At 33.6% G+C, this 21,874-nt stretch overlaps 1 protein-coding gene across 1 annotated transcript in view; it reads right to left on the bottom strand.

The window, feature by feature from the left end:
* Window positions 1-21,874, bottom strand: part of LOC129218359 (protein spinster homolog 1-like) — a 48,371-nt gene that overhangs the window by 23,966 nt on the left and 2,531 nt on the right. Inside the window, exons 2-4 of the mRNA XM_054852603.1 lie at window positions 20,037-20,239; window positions 14,969-15,120; window positions 8,457-8,523 (exon numbers count right to left, since the gene is read on the bottom strand). Of these exons, the coding sequence (XP_054708578.1) occupies window positions 8,457-8,523; window positions 14,969-15,120; window positions 20,037-20,239 (422 nt within the window). The remainder of the gene's footprint in view (window positions 1-8,456; window positions 8,524-14,968; window positions 15,121-20,036; window positions 20,240-21,874) is intronic.

Raw genomic sequence — 21,874 nt, 5'->3', positions numbered from 1 at the left:
TGACTAGGGACAGTGGATAGCTACAACATTTTAGTACCACTGTGATACCACAAGTGATACCACTACATATGTAAGTTTTATTTAGCATAGTTGAATGCCGGTTATTTGGTTTTTTACACAGTGACAAATAAATAATAATTTAAAAATAAATAAATTGAAAGCACTATTCCAATGTTATGAAACTGGGATAAGAAATTGCACTTTTTCAAGAGAATTGACAATATGTATGGGTCATTCTCACAAAAAGTCATTTTGAGCTTAAGAAGTTCAGAAAATTTAAAGTGGATAGAAAGTGATGAAGCATTTTATATGGATAGATGTATATGAAATGGCTTTAGGAATAAAAAATTGGTTTCTGAAAATATCCACAGCATTTAAATAAATTAATTCTGAAATCTACAACATAAGGGAAAGACTCATTAAGGGCGAATACTATATTAATAGAGTGTACAGGGTGCTCCGTTTAACCTACAAGACCTCTATTTTTGCAAGAGTTAGTCATAGATGCATACTTCTAATCGCAAAAACGTTCAAAATCAGATGCAGAGTTAAGATATTGAAAGTTTGAAGCAAAAATAAAAATGAGTCAAAAAATACAAAATTTAACTTCTTATACGGTCCCTAGGTCCCCTAACTTATATTTAGGGAAATATTAGGGAAGTATGCATCTAGGACTAATGGTTACGAAAATTTCAGTCTTGCAGGTTAAAACGGAACACCCTGTATATTCCTTCAAAAATTGCTGCTACATTTAATCAGAAAGTCATACAAATAGTACAACAGAAGTGACATATACAAGCAGGGGGGTTAGCTGGCACAATTACTGTAAAGACCTAAGCTAATGGAAGAATAATGAAACCATTCAATAATTCTTAAATAATAATGAAAACAAGAAAGGAAATTGTTTGGAATAAGAAACAAAAGGCAAATTAAATATTCTGAAAATTAGTAGAGAGTCCAGTTTATCCTTAAGAATAATTCTGTCGATTTACACATTAGTGTCACTCTCGCACTTTACACATTTAACAAATTTGTCAAAATTTTGATTATTGTCGCTAACTCAAATCTCAGAGATTATTCATAATATAAATGTCGTTAAACAAGATGTGACTTATGATGACCCAGTTTTCATGAATTATATTATTTAGTTTAAGTTTTAAAAGTGAATAGAGAGAGGGACAAACGCAAAGAACGTTATTTGGTTTTACGAATTCAAATGAATCCAGAGACAAGTTTTCAACAAATTTTAGAACAAAAGAAGCTACAGTGCTATTGTTTGTTAGCAGCTGTAATCTACTAAACCTTTTGCTATTAATTTTTCCTTTAATTGTGATTCTGAGGAGTTAATTTACTACTGATGGGGAATACTTTTGAGAATTTATTTTTAATAAGAATTAAATTTTAAGTGGATCTTTTGTAACATAGTTTTTAATATTTTGAAATGAAAAGTACAAGAATATGAGCTTCCTGATTGTTTGCTTTGAAGTATTTTTAACTGATGAAAAAACGAAGGAGGTTCTCAAGTCAACCAGTATATATTTTTTTTATATATGACCACGAATAACTTGTTACAGTGTAGTCAGATTTTGAGAATTCATTTTTATTGGAAATGGCATACAGCGAAATTGGTCCTAAATAAATTTGGGGGAACTTCCTACCCTAAGGATGGGAAAATAAGGATGATTTAGATCTGTAGGTTTTTTTTTCTTAATGTATGACCATGCATAACTTTTTAGAGATTAGACCAATTTTGATAATTCTTTTATTATTGGAAAGATTAAACCCTGAAGTTGGTCCTATGTAAATTTGGGGAAAAAAAATCCTAACCTAAGGGTGGGAAAATAGGAGTAATTTATTGTTCATTCACAGATTTTTTTTTTTTAACGCATGACCACTCATTAACTTTTTACAGAATAGTCCGATTTTGAATCTTTTTTTATTGGAAAGGTATAGACAGAAGTTAGTCCCATATAAATTTGGAAAAAAATTCCTACCCTAAGGGTAGGATCATAGGGCTGATTCATTTTTTACTCAGATTTTGATTCTGAGTTGGGTATTACAAAATAAAACCTTCATGATGAATGAGTTTCAGACCTGTCTGTCTCTTATGTGTAGACCTGTCAGTCTCTGGTATTTGTGATTAGGATTAGTTTTCAATGCCAGTCGGTTAAAATTTTTAATATTCAGGATTTGTATGAAAACTAGGGTGAAGTTTTGTGATGGTGACATACTATTTTTTTGAAATACATTTACACTAATAAGAATGAAATAAAAAAAATTAACAAAAAACCTAACTTCAAAATTGCAGCTGGAAATTGCTCTAAAAAGTAAAACATACTTTCATTCTTTGAACAGCATCTATACTACATAAAATACACTGCCAGCTCAGTTATTCCATCTGAGGACTTCAGTTTCGTGCTTTATAGCACTCATCAGCCCGGAATAGGAAATAACTGAGCTGGAGGCAGAAAACCTCTTAAAGGAACAAAAAAGCTATAAAAAATTGGTAGCAAATGTAAAATTAGCACACCAGAGGAGTGACCCCACAGCAATGGTGCAGTTCAACTCTAAGATTGTATTCAAAGCTAGGTATTTTGCAGTAAGTTACCAGCCCTAAACCAGGGCTAAGGCAGAAATACATAAAATAGACTGCCAGCTCAGTTATCCTCAGTTATTACGCTACCAGTTTGTTTGGCTCTTTCGGCTCCTTTAAGAGGTTTTCCGCCTCCAGCTCAGTTTCTTACTATTCCAGGCTGATGAGTGCTAAAAAGCACAAAACTGCAGTCCTCGGATAGAATAACTGAGCTGGCGGTGAATTTTATGTATTTTTGCCTTAGCCCTGGAATAGGTCGGTAACTTACTGTTAAAAAAGCATCTATACTACTTTTAAACTTAATTTTCGAAGTTGACGCAAAAACAGATAAAATCATACTTAACCATAATTCAATTACAAATGCAAGTTTTAATGGACCCAGGTTCTTTAAAAGAATTTGAATACAATACATTAATAACAATATATTTGTGTATCATGGGTAGCTAATGCAAAATTTTAAGGGGGGGGGAGGCTCAGATATTTTAACCATGGCTTAGCAGGATATTTTCCCATGGAAACCGATTTCAGGACAGATTAGCGTCATTAAAATTTGAAATTTTTTAATAACTTATTCATTGATGACTGGAGAAGAAATGTTTTTATATTTTTGCAAAGAAAAAAGTACTAAAAGAAAGGAAGTTCTAATTTCTAAGGGGGTCTTGAGCCCCCCCCCTGCCCCCCTATATGGGCTACCTTGTTGTGTATCGATTATAGTGCCTTGACAGAGTAGTGTGCTGATCGAAGGATAAAAGGCAAGGTGAAATGTGAGGAAAAGCCAGATGGCGCTGCGCTCCTCAATCAGACTCTTTTTAAATCAGCGATTGCATGCTAATTTCCCAGTTTAAAAGTCCCGAAGCCATACAAAATTACCTAATGCTAATTTATCGTCAATGAAAATAGTAGACTATAAGCATTTAATAACTGAGCATCTCTTATTTTTATATAAAACTGCTTCCAAATTCTTGAAGATAATTAAAATTATCAGGGCTTCGCAGTCTGAGTCGAAGACACTTGAAAACGTACCGACTCTGACCTATTTTTTTCTTTAATTTCAGAGAATTTCCTTACATTAAAAAAATAATAGGACCACTTGCTTCGATCACGTATAATTGCATACTAATTTGCAAATAACTGCAATTGGCAAACAGCTGGCTTGAATATTTGTTGAATTTTCTGTAATACTTATCAATGTCAAACTGCTAGTTTGCTTATTTTTATAACTTTCTTTAAATAATAGAACCTGTCAGCAAACGGTTTTGTTGCTGATAGTTATCGAAATAGTAGTTTTTGAATCTGACTTTATCACTGTCAAAAAAAAGTATTTATATATTTTTATCTTTTATCTCACATGTAAAATAGGGATAGAAATGTATCCCTAAAAACAAATGGAGAACCCTCTAGTCCCTCGCCTTTGTCTAGCATTGCTTATGATAGCTTTAAAATGTTCTTTTAAAAGGAAGCGCAGCTCCTGAATCTCCTTACCCCTAACATTGATTTGTAAATTTTCTCCTACTTTAACCCTGAACAGGGGAGGTGCAGTCTCACAGACCGCTCAAAATTTCATCCGATCACCCCTATTTCATTAACAGTCCGATTGAATGTTTTTTCCAATAGCTTTTTGTTTTGTGACCTTGAACACCCCCCTTGCTTATCAGTATCTTTAGGCGAGTGCATCAGGTTTAAATTTCATTGCATTCTTTAGAAGCGGTCTATGAGACCGCACCTCCCCTTTAATGTTACTGTTTTCGGCAGTAGCAGACATTAGGCTCTTAACGTTAGAGCCGCGGATATAGGTTCATTTATCTTATCTGCGTTACGCGGAAGAGATGCAAAATATTCTAGATGATGCTAAGAGTTGTTTGAAATGTTCACAAACGTTACGCAATGATGTTTTAGGGACAATAAAGGCTGAATTATTCCACGAAATACTAATAGTTAAAGGGGTGTCAAAATTTTCCCGTAACTTGATATAATCAATTTTCTGGTACTAAAATGTTCTGTATATATTAAGCAACTAAAATGAATTCATTAATAAATAACAGATTCATTTTTATTACGAGTAGTTAGTTATTTACTGCAACATATGATTTTCTCGAAAAATCTTAAGATTGTAGCAAAATTTCCTCGGAAAATGTATATTTCGATTTAAAGTTCAAAAATATTTTTTCCCTGTGCTAATAAAAGTTCAAAGAACATCTGAGGGAAATTACAGGAATATATCTTAATTACACGATTTTTAAGAATTTTTTAAATATAGCAGTCTCTGAGACCTCACGACCCTTGTTACATCCTATTTTTTCATCTCCCCTGTTACAGGTTAATAACTATCTTTTTATAATACAGGTTAATAACGTCGATATTATTTTCCACATAATTTTCATTATATAAAAAAACTACAACATTTGGAGATTTTTTTAATTTGATACAAACCCAATATTTGTTAGGAGAATTAATATGATCAATTTCACTTATAATAGAATTATTGGGTTGTTCAGAAAGTAATTTCGTTTTTTTCCCGTCAGAGGACTTAATTACGTTTTTTCGAAACCAACTTCACACTTAAGCCGCATAACCATTATATGTCTTGAGAGCTGATATTGCAAGGCTTGTGTGTGAAAAAGTTCTATTAACTCTATGCAGTAGTTTTTGGTTGGTGCCCTTTTAAATATGGAGAGCAATAAGCAGCATTTTCGTCATATTTTACTTTTTTACTTCAGAAAAGGTAAAAATGCTGTCCAAGCGAGAAAAAAATTGACGGATGTGTATGGAGAAGGCGTGTTAACAGTACGCCAGTGCCAGAACTGGTTTACAAAATTTCGATCCGGCAATTTTGATGTCGAAGATGCACCACGGTCTGGAAGGCCGGTCGAAGCTGACAAAGATGCGATAAAGGCATTAGTTGATGCAAATCGGCGAATAACCACACGAGAGATCGATGAGAGATTAAATTTGTCAAATTCAACTGTTTATGGCCATTTGAAAGGCATGGGCTTAACCTCGAAGCTCGATGTGTAGGTGCCCCATGTCCTTACGGAGCGAAATTTGTGTCGTCGCGTTGACGCGCGTGATTTGCTCCTCAAACGTCAAGAAAATGATCCATTTTTGAAGCGGATTATTACTGGGGACGAAAAATGGGTTGTACACAACAATGTTAAACGCAAGAGGTCATGGAGCAGAAAAGATGAACCGGCTCAAAGCGTGTCAAAAGCCAACATTCACCAAAAAAAGGTGATGCTCTCCGTTTGGTGGGATGTCAAAGGAATCTTTTTTTTTTGAGCTTTTGCCGGACAATACAACGATTAATTCAGAAGTCTATTGTCATCAGCTGGACAAATTGAATGATTCACTTAAAGAGAAGAGGCCCGAATTAATCAACAGGAAGGGTGTAGTGTTCCACCAGGATAATGCGAGACCTCACACAAGTTTGGTCACTCGCCAAAAACTTTTACAGCTTGAATGGGACGTACTGCAACATCCACCATATTCTCCAGATCTGGCGCCTTCCGACTACTATTTGTTCCGGTCCCTGCAAAATTTTTTGGATGGCAAAACCTTTACCTCAAATGAAGATGTCAAAAACCACCTGAACCAGTTTTTTGCCAGTAAGGACCAAAACTTTTATGAGAGGGGAATTATGTTACTGCCAGAAAGATGGCAAAAGGTGTTCGACCAGAATGGCCAATATATAATTTAATAAAATATTTATTCATTATACGAAAACTGTCTTTCATGTTCCCCAAAAAAAACGAAATGACTTTCCGAACAACCCAATATATGTGGTTATTTCAGTTTCATCTGCATAAAGATCAAGTTTTATTTTTTTCAAACGAGGAACATTTTCTTAGCTGCATATTTCCTGATGGACCTTTTCTTAGGCAATATTTTAGTTAAGCATTTGGGGAAAATTGTCGGAATTGCCTCATCTTTCAAAAAAGGTTTTTCCCTGAGGCACCAAACCTTTCTCACCATTTATAATATGCTTAAAATGAGTTTCAATAAAATCTTTTTTCAAATGCAGAGCAGAAATTGAGCAATATTTATCAAAAAGTTTGTCTGACCTGGGAATTGAAAAGTTCCACTTCTTTAGTTTTTCTTCATCTGCTGGAGTTTTAAAAAGCGAAACTTATTCCTTGCATGTTCTGTACCCACTTTTGCACCCTGGTACGAAACAAGATAAAGCTTTACTCTTCTTCTGATGTTCAACTTTGATACCTCCATTAAAAGCTTTAAACGCTGTTTTATGAAATATTCATGAAATATCATAAAAAAGATAAATGCAGAACTAAATTGTAATAAAATCTGGCATCTACTAATGTAAACACCGCGAAATCTAACCTGCTCCCTAATCCCACTGCCCTCTAGCGGTTTTCCTAAAATTTGTCTTCAAGGATCACGGGGGAAAAAGAGCCGGTCGGCACACTACTCTTTCTAGGCACTATAGTATCGATATAAATGTTTCGTTTGAATTTTGAATGGAATTCATGAAAAATGTAAACAAAAAATGGTTCCACACCTTTTTTTTCTATCATTTTTGCGCTGACTTCAAAAAATATGTTTAAAATTAGTATAGATGCTGTTAAAAGAATGAAATTATTTTTTACTTTATAGAGCAATTTCCAGCTGCAGTTTTGAAGTTGGTTCTTTTTTTATTTAAAAGTTTTTTCTCTATTTTTTTTTATTTTATTTATTTATATTTTTTTTACAGTGGGGATAAGTGAGGGGATGGCATCCTAGAACAATGGATGCATATAAAATATATTTTAAAACAAAACATAAAAATTTTGCTTTTATTATCTTGTTAAACTCGATTCTAAAATGTATTTAAACTTCTAAAATATGTATCAGTCATAAAAAAAATTAATTTGAATTTTGAGATCTTGAATTCAAATTATGTTTTTCGCAATCACAAGTGTGTGTATGTAGGCGTGTGGGTTTGTGTGGGGGTATGTGTGTTTGTGTGTAGGGGTATGTGTATCTGTGTGCAGGGGTATGTGTATCTGTGTGTAGGCATGTGTGTTTGTCTGTGTGCTGGCATAAGTGTGTGGGTAGTTGTGTATATGAATGTGTGTATGTGTGTGTGGGGGATATGAGTATGTAGGCATATGTGTTTGTGTCAGTGTGCAGGCATGAATGTGTAAGTAGTTGTGTATATGTGTGTGTGCGTGTGTGTGTAGCTGCGTATGTATGTGCCTGTGTGTAGGGCATGGATGCAACCTGGAGACTGCTTTCGCTATAGGAGCAGCATCATGAGGAGCCGGTCGACGGTGACAGGGTGCGGAGGGTGGCGGTGGGAAAATAAAAAGATAGGACATCAAAACAGTCAAATGAGATCAATAAGCAATTGTGATTGCTCAAAAAACATTCATGAATTTTAACGACGCCTGAGAATGAGTTTCTGCGAGAGTGACCCATATATATACATATCTATATTAGTTATTTTTTTTAGAATTATAAAAATATCTACTATGACTGCAACAAAAAAATATATTGTCCAATAAAGAATCATTATAAATTTAGTAAATTTTATTCACAACTATTTAATTTTTGAACTCTTGATACTGCCACACATATCAACTCTAAATCAAATTCCTGACACACTCGTCTCAACATGTCATTTGTTTCAATGGTAATAACTGCAGCTGTAAACATTTCATTACATTTCTCATTAATCATGAGGCGTTGAGCTCTTAAACACAATCTTTGAGGTTACCACAAAAAACGATTCCATGATGTTAAGTTAGTAGAGTAAAGTTGCAATAAAAGAAGAGTATTGTCACTATCTGAAGCTTCTTATCTATCACATTACACAATAAAAAATTAATCATTAGATGTACAAGACAAGAAGAGTAAAATTTGTACTTGCCCGTAATGACCAATACCAGTAACCAAATGCACTAGCAACTCCAGAACCAACGATATAGCCCAAACCACTGAAATTTTTTTTAAATATTTGAGCTTTGTACGTATAATCATACTTAAAATTAAAAACAGAAAATTTTACATGTTACAAAACATCCTGCAACTTATTTTCAGAATTGAAAGCAGATGGTTAATGGGATGAGAAACTTTTTGATACCCCAAGTCTTCATTTAATGCAACTAGGATGCATGTTAGAAAAGAAGTGCTTTATTTAAACTATGAAAATGTTTTAAAATGAGTTAGTAATAAAAGTAAAAACTTATGAAATCCTTTTTACATAAATTTTTGTAGAAGATAAAAAATCACCAAAATATTCTTAGTTCTGAATTTATTTATGCCTAGTCTTAAAGATAAATGTTCTACAGTAAATGTTCTTTCAGTGCAATCCTTAGTTTAAAATTGTTCAAGTCTGCATTGGTCATGTTAAAGAGAAAATTTAAATATTGCACCGATTCCTGCCAGAAACAAGCACTGAACGATCATGGGTGCCAATTCAAAAATTTGATTTATTAAGAAAAAAGTCAAGCCAATCACTTTAAAGATCAAGGAGGGCAAATTAACCCCCTCCCTTGCCCAACTTTTAGAAACTATGTATTTATACGTATGGAAATGCATTTTATTGCTTCTTTCCATAAAATGTATTGCATGCATATAATTTGCAGAAAAATAGTTGACTAATGTATCAAGTCATGTGTATGTGTTTGTGGGCGTATGTGTGTATGTGTGTGTACGTGCGTGTATGTATGCGTGTAAGTGTAGGATATTAACGCAACCTGAAGATGCTTTTCGCTAGATGAGCAGCATCGTGAGGCGGCCGGCCGACGGTGATGCTGCAGAGGGTGCTGGCGGGAAAATAAAATGATAGGACCTCAAAACAGTCAAATGAAAGCAATAAGCAATCGTGATTGCTCAAAAAAAAAACATATCAATACAAAAGAAAAAAATGATTGTGTATCAGGCATCTGGCACGCCAATACCTCTGAGCTTTGGTGCCACCACACTAAAGCCGAAGACTTCTAATGGTGGAGTCTGTCCTATCTTGCTCTGATAGAGTAAGCAAAATGGGCTGTCATAAATGACAATGGCGGTGGCGTAGGAGACTCCCCAGGTAGTCATGGGCAACAAGATGGTCACAAGGACTAAATTCTTTAAGCTCCCTTGATTGTATCGACTCTTAAATATTGGATGAACAAGATTCAAACTAATATCTATGTCAACATGATTCAAGGGTTAGTATGGTTTGAAAAGCTCCTGCACAATTTTCATATCAAATATCAGATTTTTCTCTTAAACCAAAAATATTTTGAAGAAATCCACATTGTGTCTTAAGATTTTTATTTCCATGTTGCAGCAGTTTCAAAAGGGTACACCAGATCTTTAAAAGTTTCATACAACACAACTACTTTTCCTTCAATAATCAATCAAATGTGACTATTATTTGTCAACAGAAGTATTGAATCAATGTGAGTAGATTTTACAGCAACTCCAATTTCTCAATAAACTCTTAGAAGAAGTTATTAAAATATTATAGAAAAAAATTAAGTTGAAATTTTGATGTGAAGCAACAATCTTGATAACACTATTATTTGAGAATAAGATACAAGGTCCAGCTATTAATTTCCAGGACTGACACAACTGTAGAAGAACAAAAAGCTGGAGGATGGCGCTAATGACTGCATATTGAAGAGGGTTTTCTTGTGCATGTGCAGTTCAATCGGCCTCATTCTAAAGTTAGTGGTTCTTGTAGAAAGGAGCATTAAAACGTAGTTCTGAAATTCCTCTTGTCAAAGTGAAAATGGAGCAAAGAATTAACATTAAATTTTGCTTCCGATTGGGCAAGACAGCTGCAGAAACAAGTTTACGGCGAGTAAGAGTTATCAACCTCAATAACTTTTGGATGGTTTAAACACTTTCGGGATGGGTGTGAAAGCGTCGATAATGATCCACACACAGGTCAGCTGCAGTCTGTATGCATGCTGGAAGTTTACATTAAGGTGAAAACATGAATTGAGAGGCTAGGTCTTAATGCGCCATTCTACAGAACCACTTATTTCAGAGTGATACACATTGCACTGCACAAAAAAATACTCTTCAATATGCAATCATTAGTGCCATTTCCTGCTTTTCATCCTCCTGCAGTTACGTCAGTCCTGGAAATTAATAGCCAGACCATGTATAAATGTATATGCTTTAAATTATTCATTCATCCTCAAAATCATTTTAATTGTTTAAAAGTGTTTTTATGGCCTCACTACGAGGGGGTGTGTGTGGAGGGCCAGAAGGGGCAATCCATCCTGGATGTCCCCCATCTGGGGGTGACACCCAAAGTGGAATTGAAAGTTCCTGAAAAATATGAAGCTAAAATGCATTTTTAAGACTACAAATTAAAAAAATTTTTGGAGGAACCCTCCCCCCCCTGGAACCTCTCTCTTCCACCCCACATCATGGAGTGAATACTATACTCAGGATTAAGTTCTTATTGTCAGTACTTCGACTGAAAATTTTATGAATTTCAGGCTTACATAGAATAATAAAACCTTTTTTTTTGTTGCATTTGGCGGGGGAAGAGGGGTGACACTACAAATTACCCCCCCGGGTGTCACCCATGCTAGGGAGGCCACTGGTGTTTTCATTTGTTTGTATACAGTAGGGTTTGGTGGGGGAAAGTGGTCAATAGGGTAAAGTGGTCATACGTCAAATAAATGGCTATAGCTTGGAAATAAATATTCGAATGAATGTGTAAATTTTATTTTACGATAGGGCAGCTAAAAACTACATTTTGAATACAAAATTTCACAACTGGCAAAATTTTATTTGGTAAAATAAAATATTTTGTGTAAATATGAAAAATTTCAAAATCTAAACACCTTTTTTAACTTTCTTGGAAAATTTTGTTTGTTAGAATTATGAACAGATTGACTGCACAGGAAGCTTCCTACATGTCTCAAGAACTCTTACTCATTAGCAGTTAGTTAAATCCATTTTGGTTAATTTTTTTGAACAATTTTTAAGTAAGATGGGGTAAAGTGGTCATAATATTAGGCTTAACGAATATTGCCCTTTTAACGTCACTTAAACTTTAAGTATGAGGCAGACATAAATGAAATATTAATTTCACTTAATATGTATTGTTTTTACAGTTAACAGGGTTAAATATACGAGTATATGCGCATGCATACTCATATACTCGTGAGGCACGTATATATACGTATTAACATAAATGCACCAATAAACACGTAGTATATGAGTAACTGCAAGTATTTTTTTCTATAAAGATATACATTCGACTATCGATACACATATATACCAGCTTATACTCGTACATATACGAACAATTATACACTCAGGTAGGCACGTATATACTCGAAACTCGAGCAGACACACACAAGCACATGATATACATGTATATAGGGTGAGTTTAAACTCTTGGGAAAATTCCTCAAAGATGTAAGAGGGGAGTAGAAGAAGCAAGAATCATAAGATACATATATTCACAAACACAATGCTGACGCGCTCCATGCACGCAAAATCAGAACTAAAGGATGCAAAACAGGTCACAAATTTATTACACAAAGACAATTTTACACAACATTTTAGGTCTTAAGAAAGTTAAAGTGATTGATGAAATTTGTGGCCGGCTGCTGTAATACATGCGTCGCAATCACAAAGCACTCTCTGTTGCAATAATGAGACTTTTGAAAAACTTTCAACAGTCGCTGTGCCTTTGTTGCGATGCGTGTATTAGAGCTACTACAGGCCGTAACTTTAACATCTGCTCTAAATAATTCTTAAAAACTAAAATGTTGGTTAAAATCATCTTTTTTTCCCCCAATGGGACTGTATAAGAGTCCTACCAGAAGAGGTGTCTGGACCATAACCAGACCTAGCGCACTCCCCTACAATGCATCAGTCTTTCATGTTTCACCATTAAGGCGCTGATGTATGACACAGTTTTTTTGACGCCCAGTTTCCATCAGGGGGAGGCACCTGGGCTCTCTTTGATGCGAAATTGCAGTAGGAATTTGATTTTTCCTAAGAAATTCTAATCAAACCGAATATCATAGAGATCTTTTACATGCCGCATAATCATACGACATGGGCGCTGATGAGTTTCTGCATCTCGAAAATCCACTGACCGGCATCCCTAGGTCAGAACCCGATTCCACAGACGTACAAGGCCATCGCCTAACCATCACGCCACCAGCTGGTCAAGTAAAATCATCTTTGTGTAACAAATTCGTGACTTGTTTTGCATCCATCAGTTTTTGGCTCAGTGTGCATGTAGCGCGTCAGCGACCATAAGTTCATTATGATTCTTTGCTTCGTATCCTCGCTTCTCACACCCCTTTGATCTTTGCCCCAGAGCTTGGATTCACTCTGTAAACATACATGTGTATTAAGGGATATACTCGTGTATACATACATGTACTGATATACACGTAAATGTACGTGTATACGTCTGTACTGGTGCATAATCGTGTTTACACGTAAACATACGTGTAATACTCGTTGCTTCCATATGTATGTACGTGAGTAGGCATGTACAAACAAGCACTGAATGTATCCTCGAAATAACTCGTGTATACCCGTATACGCATGTATGTATACCTATATATGCGTATATATGTCTACTATACATGCATATACTCAGATATGCATGTATATACTCGAGATACAAGTGCATACACGCATATGATGTTCGTTTATTACGCGTATATACTCTTGTAGACACGTATACTGTAGGTAATCACGTATACATTCTTATGTATACCCGCATATACTCGTGCATATACTTGTAACTATAAAAATAACCGAAATATACAAATATTACGGTTATTTGTAACGGTTTTGCATCTATTTTTAACTATGACCACTTTCCCCCACCCCATGGTGTAAAGTGGTCATAAATACATAGGGAAATGAAACTGTTATAAAACTACTTAAATCAATATTTTTTTCCCTGAAATTCTATGTATTGTGTTCTTTAATAATGCAATGTAAAATAACAACAAAAAAAGTTGAAGTGTTTAAAGAATTTATTTTATTTAATATCCACTTAAGTTGAAAACCTACGTTTTTATGACCACTTTACCTCACCAGACCCTATCTTTGGAATAAAAGCATTTTTCTTTAACATACTAGAAAATTGTCCGTCAAGGTACGACGGGTGAAAATAGCTTTTACATTTCAATGAAGTAATAGCCTGTTTGGTAATATTTTGATAGTTGAAATTTTAACCCTAACTTCAGTGGATTAACCATAAACTCCAGTAGATAGGGTTAGTTCTTGATCACTTTGTCTTTTCTTCAATATCCTAAAAAGTTAACAGTCTTACCAGTAAAACAGTTAAGTTACCAGATTCAGTTCAGCCTTGTCAAAATAAAGCATTTCTCAGCATGTCAAACATTACCAAAAAAATATTATAAAATTTTCATGCTATGGCACAAGTTTCATGGTTGGTGATGTCAAGTGTGTTACTCGATCAGTGAATTGGCTATTATATACATGAGGATACTTGAGAGGACTGAATTGCATCATGATCTTGACACCAGCAATTCTTTCAGTTAATTTATTATTACTGAGGGTCTGTCTTTATCCTTAATAAAAAAGTTATTACAATGTTAATTTCGGAAATCCATTGATATTTTGAATAATTCATACATTATGCATTGAAAATTACATAAATAACAGCAGAAACTCATCAAACTCACAATCCTAACACATTTAACTAAACAAAGTGGGGACAGCTCACAACTCTACGAAATTTTGAACATGATTATCTGTTATTTCACTAATATTCCAAATTAAGACACTTTATTATGCAAAAATCACTAAACAGATCCCTTCAGCAACATGTAGTATACAATAAGCAAAAGTTTAGCCTCTGAGAATTTCTGCTTGGTGTCTGTTTAACATCCTTTCTGGAAACTTTATCACCTGCTCTAAAAAATTTGTTTTCTTTACTTTAAACTATTCTCATTGCTCTACTTTTGAAATCAGCAAAAAGTCTTAATGGAATGGAAGGCGAGAAAAAACTATCATTGAGTAAGCTGTAATTTTTAGACAAAAGTATCAAATGTCTGAGCTTGTTTTTCATATAACATCAACCAACCAATTGAAACATTGAGAAATATTTTTAATCCAATTCAAAGCTACTTAAAAGTGATGTTTACCTCTGGGTTTTTCAATATTTTTAAAATATTGAGAAAAAAAGGGGACGGGTAAAAGGATGTACCATAATATTTTGCATGTTAAAATATTCAAATGACTTCAAGTTGCTTAAACATTTTCATTAAAATACTTACTTAAAAACCTAACAAAATTTGATTAAGTTAGAAAGGTCTAGTATTCAAGGTTTATTTATTATTTTTTTGAATAGAAAAGACTTTGAAAATCAAAAAACAATCTTACACTTGAATCATAAAAATATTACATAAATGAACTCTTAATACGTACCTTCCAACAGGAATCGCAAAATAGAATAAGGATAACATTCTAGTTCTTGATGAATCGGAAAACAAATCTGCAATGACTGTAGGTGCTATTGTTGAATAGCTTGCTTCACCAGTTCCAACTAAAGCTCTCAAAAACATGAACAACCAGAAATACTATATAAATATAAGATAATAGAGTTAAAATCACAAATTCTACTTAAATTGGTTCATGCTTTATAATCGATGAAAATACCAGTTCTTTGCCTATCTAATAAATAATTGAATTAGAATCATAATAACCATTAATTATCCTAATCAAATCACTTCTATACTAGTGTTTGCAGCCAGAATACAAACCAAGAGCTACATTGCCATGCTAAGTGCAAAAGTGGTATCTGCAGCCAAGCTCAAACTAAGGTATTGCTTTTTAAAGTGTTGCACCTCTGTGTATTCGATTCAGATATCACTTTTTCAGATTTTTGTTTTAAAATATTTTCTGTTTTCAAATGACCATAAAACATTGCATTTAGGTAAAATAAGTTTAAAAGAATCCCCTGGTGATTACAAGTCAATTTTGTTAAAAAGTGCAAATAAGACATCTGTCATTAGAAGGGCAGAATACTTTAGAGTTCCAATTAATGCACAAAAATTCAAAGAAAAACATGTTTAGATTCTCCATATACAAATATCATTAAACATATTTCTTCAGTTGGAGAAAAGTTCACTTTCAGAGATACATAAAATAAAACAGTATGGTTCGTACAGTATGTAATAATAATAATGAAGTATTACACTATAACAGTACTGTACAGTAGATATAATAGTTAAATTATGCTTAAAAACTAAAGATGATTTATGCTGCACAATCAGTTCTTTATTCTAATATATTTTTAAATACATTTGCTTTGTATTTACTTTTATAATGTTTAACGGCAACACCCCTCTTTCAGAGTCTATAATCCACACTACAAGGAACAGCTTCCAATTTCAGTTTGCATTTTCATTACGCATTACTTTGTGAGTTTCATATTAAAACTAAGTTCTGAACTTTTACTGATTGCCTTTTTTCTCAACTTTTAATATTACATGTGGAAGATTCACTCATACCTAATTGTCATGCTACCTTTAATCCCTTTTTCAGTTGTTGAAGCGTATCAAGAATCTTTACCTTTTCTTAAATCAAACTTCTCTTTTTCTTTCCATCTTCAAACTTTAGATCACCTTTCATATTTAAAACTTTAAAAAAATGAACGAAAAATGTGGAGTGGTTATGTATGCACTAGTGATATGCCAGATCATTAAAAAAGTAGATCTGCGGATACGGATCATCAGTGTCAAGATCGGCGGATACGAATACGGATCTCAAAATGTTTTTTACCCAATTCAACTATTCAAGTGTAAAATTTGTTACGGAAGGCATTCCCATCAGAATACTGGCAGTTTCTTCAAAAAATGTCAACTGCGCAAAAATATAATCAAGACTTCATTTATTCTTTAAAGAAATCTCTTAAAATTGAGGGAGAGTTGGAAGAAATGGGTCAGCACTGCTAGATGGAATGTGAAAAATTATTTCTAGCTTACTCTGTAGATGTAGGATACAGGAGCAAGAGTGTAAAGCTGCTAGTGGACAGGTTAGAAATAATTTTTCCAATTTTATTTCAGCATAAATGCAGCGCTGACCCATTCCACCGAACTTCTCCGACCGACGAAATACAGAGCCAGGAACACCTTTACAAACAATAAATAGAGAATTTAGTTTCACTTTTTTTAAAGGATGCCGAGAAAAACAAAAATGAGGAATAAACAAAACATGTCTCAGAGAGACGATCTCATATTAAGATGAATTTTGCGGGTCAGAACACACATTTGTTAACAAATATGAACTGACAGCAGGTAAAAATTTTAAATCATTGAGCTTTTTCTCATCTTCCGACTATGAAATCACTACTAATGATGCGTATAAAGGCTTAGAATTGTATTTAAAATTTACTTAACAAGGTTACAGCTCCTACTGTATATAAATTGGAAGTTTCAAATAAATATCAAACGCAGAAAACTTCGTTCTTTTAATTAGGGCCAACATTTTCACTACCATAATTAAATTTTTACTACCATAATTGTGAAAAACGTTTAAAAAAATCTGTTTTTAATTAAAAAACGAGGTAAAGCTAAGAACACTTTTGATCAAGTCACCTTTTGAACGAAAAATGAACTATCAAAATCGGTTCACCTGTTTAGGAGCTACGATGCCACAAAAAGACACACTGATACACACTCCTAAAACTTATTTCCCCTTCCTTTTTTAAACAGGGGGGGGGGTACAAATTGGCTTCTGAAATCCTCTATAATATTAAAATCTGTTTGTGTCTGTCTGTCTGAAGATCGATCTTCTCCAGAACCGCTGTGAATCGAGAGTCAAACGAGATACTGATCAATTCGAAATTTTCCAAAGAAAACAATAGGACCAATCTCCTAATTGTGCGACTTTAATTAGCGGAGATATTAATTAAAATGTTAATTAACATAACGTTATTCAGGAATTTTTATTTCTTTCCTGTTGCCATTTTGCATATACGTGAGCAAGTAAAATTCTAATAATTGTTTTAAAAGAGATTTTTTTGGCTGCTGTCCAAATCTTGAAACAACATTTCCATCTAGAATTTCCTTTTAAATTAGTTTAAAATTGGTTGCCCTATTCGAACATAGCCTTTATTTTATCGTCTGTCCTTTTTTATTTTTTACATTCAACGTTCTTAACTCTTTTCAGCATATGAAAGTTGTTTCTTTAGCTATGTTTATTGATTGTAGTGTAAGTTTATCATTCACCGGCCTCATATTTTGGTACGCTTAGGATGTGCGACTAATTATGTTTATTTTGTTGGACTTTTTCCCATCACACGGGTGAGTTTTCGAATTGTAATAACTTTCTTTTTCCTTCCTGTTTCTATTTTTAAAATACAGTTTATATCGTTAAAAGAACATGTTAAATTAAGATTGTTTGGATTTCTTTGTGAAACAGAGTTGAACAAAAAAGATTGTTTTTAAGGATTTTAACTAAAGCTAAATTGGAATCTGATGACTTGGTATTAAATTAATGCTTATTGGTAGTTATTTAGTATTGGTGCTTTAGTTTCACGAAATCAGCCAAAAAGTGTGTGTCATTCTATGTAAAAAGCCGATTGTAATTGTACATAAATAGTTCAGATATAGTCTATCAGATGTAATTCATTTTAACGTGAGCAAAGATTATAGTTGATAATCCATATATTTTCATCTTTTGTGCTAATTGAAAATACTCATAACTTGTATCATTGATAACTATGATTAGCGTTAAAGAGATTTTTGCCAAAAATATGCTCTACTGGTGTTTTGCAAACCTTGCAATACGCGTATTTTTTTATTCCTCAGCGCTTTAGAAACTGATGTCAGAGTAATACAAAAACACCAACTGGACATCTCTTTCATTTTTAAGTAACCCATGCAATGCCGGGCACGCAGCTAGTGATACCTTATTATTTAAATAGGGAATAAAACCTAATTTAAACGGAATTTAAGAGTCTTTTATTCAAATATTTTAAAAAAATTTAGAATAGAAATGATCCGTTTAAGATCCGTCAAAAAAGTAACTGATACGGATACAGGTCATTATTTTCCCTCGGATATCGGTGGATACGGATATCTGGAACATCACTAGTATGCACACTAACAAACTGATATTTAGACTAGTGCGGTGTGGGAACTTGCGTAATCAGTGATTCTAAAAGGATGACAATACATTTTGCAAAACTAATATTTAGTAGTGAATAACAAAGTTGACACATAGCACGATGATTACTTTAAAAATAATTGTGTTGGAAGAGAGGAATTCTTGTTAACTCTAAAATTTGTTACTTGTAAAAAATTTGTATTATAGCCATTTTGTGTACGTTGAATCGCGTTACAGCGGGAGTTGACTGTATGAACTTCTGTATGATTATTTCTAAGTGTGCAATAAGATATTGGTTATTGGTACTAAAAAGATAAGTTGTGAAAGTCGGCAAAAATCATTTTACAAACCCCTAACTCTTACTGTTGTAACTTTCAAATTGTATAGCTAGTTTGCATTAATGGCTACATTAGTGGAACTACTTTTTTCAGGACACTGACAACGGTTTAATAAATTTTAATGTAGGTTTCCAACCTATTTTTAAACCAGGCTCATTTTCAGAAAATTGTTAGCATGCATGTTACCTCAGCACAATAAAAATGGGAACGTGAAAGAGAGCTTTCTCTCCACCGCAGGTGTGAGCAGAGCTTCAAAAATGGGGGTACCACTGTACCAGGAGGTTTAAATTTCACTTGGAAAGGCTCCCATACTTCTCGCTTAAGGAAAATTTTTAAATATTGTGAGTAAAAAAGCGTTTTTTTTAAGCGTATAAGGTAAAAAAATTAATGAACATAAATAAAAACATAAAATTTCAGCCACTTTTGTATTAACTTTCATTTCTATGTGCTAATGGGGGTATTCCGATACCCCTGGTGATACCTGTGCCCACACCTATGCTTTCCACTACTTAGTTTTACCCTCCAACTGCCTTAAGCGACAGTTTAAAGAAGTGAACATTTTCAAGGCTGTTGTAAAAACTGAACTGACAATAAGTTGAGAGTACTTGAAAAAATAGGTAAAATGACTAGTACTTGTTCCATGAAAAAAAAAAAGTTGTGTGTTTGTATTATCAGGTTATTTACATAAGCATAAAGTTGGTTTGAATATATATCTTGTTTGCTTCAAAGGTGAAAAAATATTTGACATGGATTCAAGATAGTTCTGGAAACTATTCTGCTTGACATAATGACTTTCTTGCATAGTTAATTTTTGTCTCATAAACAATAATGTGATGTTTTAAAACTAATGCTATTTTATTAACTTCTTACTTAATGCTAATGAGTTAATCAAAACACTGCAACATGTTTCTGCAATAACTTAGCAAGTACAACAAAATTTGAGATCTGTTAATAAAATAGCCTGCTTTACAGCCTGAAACAAATGTATACACTGATAACATGAGTCATAGCAGCATTCAGAACTATATTTAAAAAGTCATAAATACCTCTGATGGTATACAAGAACCTAAAAATGTAGTTACACTCCAAAATGTAATTCCAGCAGCCATGATAAATTTTCTGCTATATCTATCTCCTAAATATCCAAAAATAGGTGCCATGACCATGTAACTTGCAATAAAGGATGTTTGTAAAAGCCCAGCCTGAGTATCACTCAAATGATAATAATCTTTAACATCCTTTAAAACCCCTAAAAAAATTAGAAAGCAATCAATATTGATATTAATAAAATCCAAAGATACTTTAATGTATAAATGCTATAAATAAAAATACTGATTCAGTTTTTTTTCCCGGAGCCCTTCAATTTCATTTCAAAATGCGACAAAAATTTGCTTTTGCATCAATGTTTTCAGCAACTAACTTCTTTTACCAAGCAAATCATCTGAATTCGAAAACTACAGCCAGGCCCATCATTTCAAATTTACCAGAGGGCATCAAAGTGTATATATTCAGTGCACATTGTTTCGGAAAACAAAAACCACAGCCACATAATTGAAATACATCCATTTGTCAAAGTCGCGAGAGGTCAATTACCGCTTCTTGCTTTCCCCCAAATGACAGGTTTACCTACAGCCCTGCCAATACCTTATGAATTCAAAGTTTAAGACCTCATTTGGAGTATGCTGCTCAGTTTTGGTCGCCTTATCTGAGGAAAGATATTTCTGTATTGGAAAGGATTAAAAGAAAGGTAACGAGACTAGTATGGGGACTTTCAGATTTAGATTATGATACCAGACTTAATAGGCTTAATATTTATAGCCTGAAGCAAAGGAGAATCAAAGGGGACATGAATTCAGTTGTTTAAATTCATCAAAATGAAAGATGTTAATGGATTAATTTATGCACGGAAAGCAAGACAAGGGGTCATTGTTTTTAGCTATTCAAATCACAGGCTAACATGGAAATCAGGAAAAACTACTACTGTAGTAAGGTCCTGGGCACTTGGAATTGCTTACCAAAAGAAGCAGTAATGAGCAAGGGGGTGGATAGCTTTAAGAGGGCCATTGATCTTCATTGAGGACTAATTATCTAGAACCAGCCTAGCTAGGCCCAGAGCCTGTTGCTGGTTGTCGTATTTGTATTTGTATGCTTATAAAATCTGAACCTCAATGGAGCCCCAATAGCTCAAGAATGTTCAGCGAAGTTACATCATCCATGACCAAATATTTCTTGATTTAAAATCTTAATAAAGGGTTGAAATATCAGTAATGACCGATTCTTCCTTACACTACTATTACAATAATCATATCTATGACAAGGCACATTTAAGTCTTCAAAATAATTTTAAAAATGACCACCAGCTTAAAAAAAATTACCAAAAAAGACTACTAAAATAGAATTGTACGTTCACTATTGCTACTAAAACTGAATACAAATTGCTAATACATTGGAGTCTTGGCTTACGCAGAGGATGCATTCCTAGACCCCTGGCATTAATAAAAGTTCTGCATTGTAAAAATGAGAAATTACTTTTTAATAAACATATATCCAGTAACAGAAACAGTATGACGCTGTGGGAAAAGATTTTTTTTCTTTTTTGTGTTTTTAGTTTGAATTTATAGAATTTAAAGTAGAAACATACAGTCGGAATAGAACAAATGGAAATTGTAGACACAAAAAATTATCCTATGCTGATATGTAGGGGTCCTCTATGGCTGATAGGTCTAAGTTTACTCCAGCAGTTACTAATTGCTCCTCAATTTTAAATTGAAACTTTTGAGCCTACCTTTAACTGATAATTTTTAAATTTAACATTTATTATCATGCATTTCTTGGAGATAATTTTTAGGTAAATGTAACAACTAATCAAATCATGGTTTATTTT

This window comes from Uloborus diversus, chromosome 3 (assembly GCF_026930045.1).
Source record: "Uloborus diversus isolate 005 chromosome 3, Udiv.v.3.1, whole genome shotgun sequence".
NCBI lineage: Eukaryota > Metazoa > Arthropoda > Arachnida > Araneae > Uloboridae > Uloborus > Uloborus diversus.
The sequence above is the reverse complement of the archived record's forward strand: the minus strand, read 5'-3'. Positions and strand labels throughout refer to the sequence as shown.